At 53.3% G+C, this 7,415-nt stretch overlaps 1 protein-coding gene across 1 annotated transcript; it reads left to right on the top strand.

The window, feature by feature from the left end:
* Positions 1–1,561: 1,561 nt before the first annotated feature.
* On the top strand, positions 1,562–6,602 carry GDF5 (growth differentiation factor 5). Its single transcript, XM_007963220.3, has 2 exons — positions 1,562–2,553; positions 5,176–6,602. The coding sequence occupies exons 1-2, from the start codon at positions 1,929–1,931 to the stop codon at positions 6,048–6,050; spliced, it is 1,500 nt and encodes a 499-aa protein (XP_007961411.1). The 5' UTR covers positions 1,562–1,928; the 3' UTR covers positions 6,051–6,602.
* Positions 6,603–7,415: the final 813 nt, after the last annotated feature.

Here is a 7,415-nt window from a genome sequence, read left to right as displayed (position 1 = left end):
ACCTGACTATTGCTTCTCCCCTGCCGTCCTTCTTACAGTGTGACAAGTGTTGTTGCAGTGAAATGTACAGAAGGGGTAATTGGCCCTGTCTGGGGACCAGGAAAGACTTCCCAAAGGAGGTGAATTTTCAGCTAAACTTCTCAGGATGTGGAGTGCTTCCTCCAGTTGTGGGAGAGAGAGAGGAGGATATTTCAGGTGAAGTGAACCGCTTTCCCCGCTGACCCTGTGGTAAGTTGCCCAGGGGCTCTATCGCACAGGTCCCCCAGAGGAAGGGAGCTTCCATACTTCAGTGAGTTTTCATTTAGAATACTCTTGAGTTCAGCTGGAATTCAGAACTTCCAGACTTACCAGAAAAGCATCATGTGGGAAATTGTCCCGGGCGCAGTGGCTCACGCCTATAATCTCAGCACTTTAGGAGACCGAGGCAGGTGGATCACGAGGTCAGGAGATGGAGACCATCCTGGCTAACACGGTGAAACCCCGTCTCTGCTACAAACATAAAAAATCAGCCGGGCATGGTGGCGGGGGCCTGTAGTCCCAGCTACTCGGGAGGCTGAGTAGGGAGAACGGCGTGAACCTGGGAGGCGGAGCTTGAAGGGAGCCGAGATCGCACCACTGCACTCCAGCCTGGGCGACACAGCGAGACTCCGTAGAAATAAAGAAAAAAGAAAAGCATCACGTGGGAAATGGCTTTTCCAGCCTCCTGTAGGGGCCGCTGCTGCCCCAGACTCAGCCAATCTCTTCTAAGAAAACTCGGAGGACGTCTTTGCCGGGGTGGAGGTGGGGTACAGCCTGGACCTGCCGCCATCCAAGGAGTGGACTTAAGGGCGGCAGTGCGCCCAAGTCTGAAGAATATGCACTCAGTCAATGGCATTTGGGGGTAGGGAGGGGGTGTAGTGGGCACAGATACTTTTCAGTCTCTGGGTCACCACAAGTTTATTAAAATAAAAGAAAATGTGGGTAAATGCTGCCATCTGTGCTGTCCCTACTCCCAATACACACACACACACACACACACAAGCACACACATACAACAAATCAGGTCCCAGGCTAGATGCAGGAGTTGAAACTGCTTTAAAAACACTCTAAGGACTTAACTACAAACCCACACTCCCCATGCTTCTGGGGCTTAAGATCTTTGAGCTCATTCTTCAGCATCACTCCTTGGGAAGGTGGGGTGGGCTGCTCCATGAGGTGGAGGTGAAGACCCCTGAGTCTGCTCCATGGAGGGGGAGGCCCCCTAAGCCTAGAGTCCCGCTGTGGGGCTCTGTGCCAAGAGCCCCCGTGAGCCATGGCCTCGAAAGGGCAGCGGTGATTTTTTTCACATAAATATATCGCACTTAAATGAGTTTAGACAGCATGACATCAGAGAGTAATTAAATTGGTTTGGGTTGGAATTCCGTTTCCAATTCCTGAGTTCAGGTTTGTAAAAGATTTTTCTGAGCACCTGCAGGCCTGTGTGTGTGTGTGTGTGTGTGTGTGTGTGTGTGTGTGTGTGAAGTATTTTCACTGGAAAGGATTCAAAACTAGGGGGAAAAAAAAACTGGAGCACACAGGCAGCATTACGCCATTCTTCCTTCTTGGAAAAATCCCTCAGCCTTATACAAGCCTCCTTCAAGCCCTCAGTCAGTTGTGCAGGAGAAAGGGGGCGGTCGGCTTTCTCCTTTCAAGAACAAGTTATTTTCAGCTGCTGACTGGAGACGGTGCACGTCTGGATACGAGAGCATTTCCACTATGGGACTGGATACAAACACACACCCGGCAGACTTCAAGAGTCTCAGACTGAGGAGAAAGCCTTTCCTTCTGCTGCTACTGCTGCTGCCGCTGCTTTTGAAAGTCCACTCCTTTCATGGTTTTTCCTGCCAAACCAGAGGCACCTTCGCTGCTGCCGCTGTTCTCTTTGGTGTCATTCAGCGGCTGGCCAGAGGATGAGACTCCCCAAACTCCTCACTTTCTTGCTTTGGTACCTGGCTTGGCTGGACCTGGAATTCATCTGCACTGTGTTGGGTGCCCCTGACTGGGGCCAGAAACCCCAGGGGACCAGGCCAGGATTGGCCAAAGCAGAGGCCAAGGAGAGGCCCCCCCTGGCCCGGAACGTCTTCAGGCCAGGGGGTCACAGCTATGGTGGGGGGGCCGCCAATGCCAGGGCAAAGGGAGGCACCGGGCAGACAGGAGGCTTGACACAGCCCAAAAAGGATGAACCCAAAAAGCTGCCCCCCAGACCGGGTGGCCCTGAACCCAAGCCAGGACACCCTCCCCAAACAAGGCAGGCTACAGCCCGGACTGTGACCCCAAAAGGACAGCTTCCCGGGGGCAAGGCACCCCCAAAAGCAGGATCTGTCCCCAGCTCCTTCCTGCTGAAGAAGGCCAGGGAGCCCGGGCCCCCGCGAGAGCCCAAGGAGCCGTTCCGCCCGCCCCCCATCACACCCCATGAGTACATGCTCTCGCTGTACAGGACGCTGTCCGATGCTGACAGAAAGGGAGGCAACAGCAGCGTGAAGTTGGAGGCTGGCCTGGCCAACACCATCACCAGCTTTATTGACAAAGGGCAAGGTGAGGGGGCGGGGGTGGCAGGGGCATGGCTCAGAGGGAGGGGCATCTGCATGAATGGAGGGGCTTTCAAAGCCCTGGCACTGCCCTGGTGGGAGACACTGTGTGCATCTGGCCCGGGGTGGGTGTATGGGGACACTCACACATATCTCACACATAGCAGATCCCGAGCTGCCCACACATCAGGGCTGGAGGGCACCTAGGAATCACCAGGTTCAACGCCTGCAAGGTGCAGGGCGGGCACTAAAGCCTAGAGAGGAGACAACACCTGCCAGTTGGTGGCAGAGTTGGAGACCGGATTCTAAGACTTGATTCCCCAGCTGTGCATCTGTCCCTGCTGGGTTGGCCGAACTTTCCACCCTCCAGGGGTTTGTAGGTGGTCTCAGATGGCAGAGAAAGAAATGAATCTTGAGGTCCCCGTGGTTCTGCAACTTTGCCCTCAGGCAAGGGGATAGAGGAGGCAAGAGAGGTGCGCACAGTAAATGGGGCATCTTGGAGTCATGGAATGATGTTCGAATATATGGGGAGGGAGCAGACCTAGGGTCTAACTCGCAGTGTGACCTTGGGAAAGCCCCTTCTCACTTGGGATCTCTGTTTTCCCATCTGTACACCTATATGGGGTTGGACAGGGTGGTTTCTGAGAGCGCTTCCGACATGAAAACTTTAGGTCCTGTCCTGAACACGCCTCATTCTCCTTACATTAACTCGGGAGACTACCTGCTCCCCTCTGTCTCTCTCTGCTCCCCTCTGTCTCTCTCTGCCCACCTAGTGTTACTGTTGCAGCTTTTTCTCTCCACTTGCTGTGTGATCTAAGCAAGTCCCTCCCGCTCTGAGGGTCTCAGTTTCTTCCTAGTGTGAAGAGGGAGGTGGGCTGTTGGTCGCTCAAGTTGCCTGCAGCTCATTTGCTCTGGTCCTAGGGTGGCAGGGTGGGGGAGGGGTCAGAGGGTGGGAGAGGTTTCTCATTAGAGCTGGCCTGGAGGGGGCTGCCGGGGCGGGGCGTGGGGGGGTGGGAGAGGCACAGAGGCAGCAGGTCTGGCTGAGGTGGGGGAGGTGGTCTGGCTGCCTGCCCAGCCAGGGAAAGCTGTGACCCCTTGGGGGCTCATAAAATAAGTCCTTGTGCCCCCCAGCACTAAGGGAGCTTCGAGAGGGGGAGATGGGGAGTTTAAAGGCCTAATTAGTCACCTTCTAGAGCAATATATGAAAGCTCCCCAATGGCAAATTGGTATTCAGGAAGGAGGGCATGCTGATTCAGAGATACTACTGAGCTTCTCACATACACATACATAGCCTTATGTTTATACAGATGTGCTGAATCACACATGTACACGCATGCTGACTCACACACGTACACACATGCTGAATCACACATGTACACACATGCCGAATCACACATGTACACGCATGCCGAATCACACACGTACGCATGTGCACACACACCTTCTTACATACACGTGTACACAAGATTGATTATGCACATACATCCATATATGTGCTCTTCAAATAGTACACAAGCCCAATCATTTATACATATAATGCGTCATTAACGTATACTCTTTCATATTCACACATGAACCCAACATTAACGTATACTCTTTCATATTCACACATGAACCCAATCACACACACACATACAACTGTAACACACACACACAGGAGAGTAAGACACATAGGCAACAAAATCCTTGCACTGGGAAGCCAGGAAAATTGGGCTGTAGGTCAGTGTGGACCAGCTTTGACATTAAGTTGCTGTGTGACTTTAGTCAAGTCACTCCCCATCTCTGTGCCTCATCTGTAAAACAAGAGCACTAAGGTCTCCTTTAAGGGATGGTGGAAGCAGCTGAGAATTTGAGCAAGTCATCTAACTTCTCTGAACCTTGGGATTCTCCTCCAGAAAAGCGTGGGTTTTTGTTGTTGTTGTTGTATATTTGTTTTGTTGTTGTTTGTTTGTTTGTTTTTTAGCCAGGGTCTCTCTCTGTTGCCCAGGCTGGAGTGCAGTAGTGAATTCATGGCTCACTGAAGCCTCGACCTCCCTGGGGTCAGTCAATCCTCCCACCTCAGCCTCCTGAGTAGCTGGGACTACATGTGCACGCCACCATGCCTGGTTAGTTTTTGTATCTTTTTGTAGAGACAGAGTGTCACCATGTTGTGCAGGCTAGTTTCAAACTCCTGAGCACAAGCAATCTGCCCACCTCAGCCTCCCAAAGTGCTGGGATTACAGGTGTGAGCCACTGTGCCCAGTCAACAAGAGTAATTTTAATGCCCACTTCACCTATCTTGCAAATGAGATACCACGTTAGCTCATGGCTGGGAGAGAGAGAGGTAGAAGGCAGTTACAAGGCTGATAAATATCTGATAACATGTAGATCATGACACAAACACCAGAAGCATGCAAATCATCCCCAGCCACATCTACAGGTGAACACCCCTACTTGGTTGGCTACATAGGAAGTGCTCTCATTTTGAAAAAGGCTCTCAGTGGTTTGGCTCTTGGCTTCTGTCAGAATGGGGCAGAGGTGAAAGCAAGCTCTCCGGACGCGGAGAGAGCTGGGGCCTTCCCCTGCAGCCTCGAAGTGACTGACTCTCTTGGTGAGGTTGCAGGGAATGACTTCTGGGTGTTCTCTCTAGATGACCGAGGTCCCGTGGTCAGGAAGCAGAGGTACGTGTTTGACATTAGTGCCCTGGAGAAGGATGGGCTGCTGGGGGCCGAGCTGCGGATCTTGCGGAAGAAACCCTCGGACACGGCCAAGTCAGCGGCCCCCGGAGGCGGGCGGGCTGCCCAGCTGAAGCTGTCCAGCTGCCCCAGCGGCCGGCAGCCGGCCGCCTTGCTGGATGTGCGCTCCGTGCCAGGCCTGGACGGATCTGGCTGGGAGGTGTTCGACATCTGGAAGCTCTTCCGAAACTTTAAGAACTCGGCCCAGCTGTGCCTGGAGCTGGAGGCCTGGGAACGGGGCCGGTCCGTCGACCTCCGTGGCCTGGGCTTCGACCGTGCCGCCCGGCAGGTCCACGAGAAGGCCCTGTTCCTGGTGTTTGGCCGCACCAAGAAACGGGACCTGTTCTTTAATGAGATTAAGGCCCGATCTGGCCAGGACGATAAGACCGTGTATGAGTACCTGTTCAGCCAGAGGCGAAAACGGCGGGCCCCACTGGCCACTCGCCAGGGCAAGCGACCCAGCAAGAACCTTAAGGCTCGGTGCAGTCGGAAGGCACTGCATGTCAACTTCAAGGACATGGGCTGGGACGACTGGATCATCGCACCCCTTGAGTACGAGGCTTTCCACTGCGAGGGGCTGTGCGAGTTCCCTTTGCGCTCCCACCTGGAGCCCACGAACCATGCAGTCATCCAGACCCTGATGAACTCCATGGACCCCGAGTCCACACCACCCACCTGCTGTGTGCCCACGCGGCTGAGTCCCATCAGCATCCTCTTCATTGACTCTGCCAACAACGTGGTGTATAAGCAGTATGAGGACATGGTCGTGGAGTCCTGTGGCTGCAGGTAGCAGCACTGGCCCTCTGTCTTCCTGGGTGGCACATCCCAAGAGCCCCTTCCTGCACTCCTGGAATCACAGAGGGGTCAGGAAGCTGTGGCAGGAGTATCTACACAGCTTGCATGAAAGTGGATTCCAGTAAGCTTGCTCGCTCTCCAAGTGTGACTTGGGCTAAAGGCCCCCTTTTATCCACAAGTTCCCCTGGCTGAGGATTGCTGCCCGTCTGCTGATGTGACCAGTGGCAGGCACAGGCCCAGGGAGACAGACTCTGAATGGGACTGAGTCCTAGGAGACAGTGTTTTCCAATGAGACTCAGCCCACCATTTCTCCTCACCTGGGCCTCCTCAGCCTCTGGACTCTCCTAAGCACCTCTTGGGAGAGCCACAGGTGCCACTGCCTCCTCAAGTCACATTTGTGCCTGGTGACTTCCTATCCCTGGGACAGATGAGAAGCTGACTGGGCAAGGGTGGGAGAGAAGAGGAGAGGGCTTGGACAGGGTTGAGGAGTGTGGGGCTGTTAGACTGTTAGATTTAAATGTATATTGATGAGATAAAAAGCAAAACTGTGCCTAAAACTGTGGCATATTTCTTGTTTACTCCAGGGGACCCAGTGACCTGTTGAAGAATTTCTGACCCAGGGAGGGAAGGTGGGTTGCTTCATGTATAAACTCAGTTTTCAGAGCCCCATCCTCACCCCCACTCCTGGAAACTGAAGCAGAATGGGACCGAGAGTACAGCTTAGCAGGGCCAGTGCTCACCTCTAACCCCATTCCTGTTCCTTCCAAAGGCCCCTGGGTCCCGAGCTCTATTTTCTCCATTAGGACCTGGCAACAGAATTTTATTTTCTTCTTGACATTCCTTAGTCACGTTTGTTGTCTCCAAAATAGATCCCTAAAAGGGAGGGAAATTGGGGATTTCATTTATTCTAAAATCATTCCTACATCATTCACCAATATCTGCCTGCCCCTGCCACCCCCATACTCACAGAATTACCTGGGCACCATTGAAAGAGTCCTCTCTCTCTCCCCTGGGAAATCTGGGCTGCCAAAGCTCTCCTCCTCCCTGTTGGGGCATGTCCTCTTGCCAGTAACCACTGTTCCTCACAGGACCATGTCTGTGGCTCTGTTGCCCTCCAGTTTGGCACCCTCACTGCTCACCCATCAGCCCCCAGCTCCAGAAACAGAATTGGAGCCCCCTGCCTTTCTATTACACATTATATAAATACATTATTATACATCAGATAAATCAACTCCCCACTAACCTCAGACAGACCAATGCCAGGCATATCCTGACGATGTTTCCTGCTTGGGGCTTGGCCCAGAGTAAACGCTCACTTCCTTTTCTCAGCTGGAATCTTTGGGGAGGCACAGGGCACAGA

This window comes from Chlorocebus sabaeus, chromosome 2 (genome assembly GCF_047675955.1).
Source record: "Chlorocebus sabaeus isolate Y175 chromosome 2, mChlSab1.0.hap1, whole genome shotgun sequence".
NCBI classification, from domain to species: domain Eukaryota; kingdom Metazoa; phylum Chordata; class Mammalia; order Primates; family Cercopithecidae; genus Chlorocebus; species Chlorocebus sabaeus.
This window is presented reverse-complemented; position numbering and strand designations above follow the sequence as displayed.

Excerpts from the sequence above, each read along its gene's own strand:
- GDF5 (XM_007963220.3), top strand. The coding sequence starts at position 1,929 with ATGAGACTCCCCAAACTCCTCACTTTCTTGCTTTGGTACCTGGCTTGG. Across the intron at positions 2,554-5,175 it reads CTTTATTGACAAAGGGCAAG|ATGACCGAGGTCCCGTGGTC; the intron begins GTGAGGGGGCGG and ends TGTTCTCTCTAG.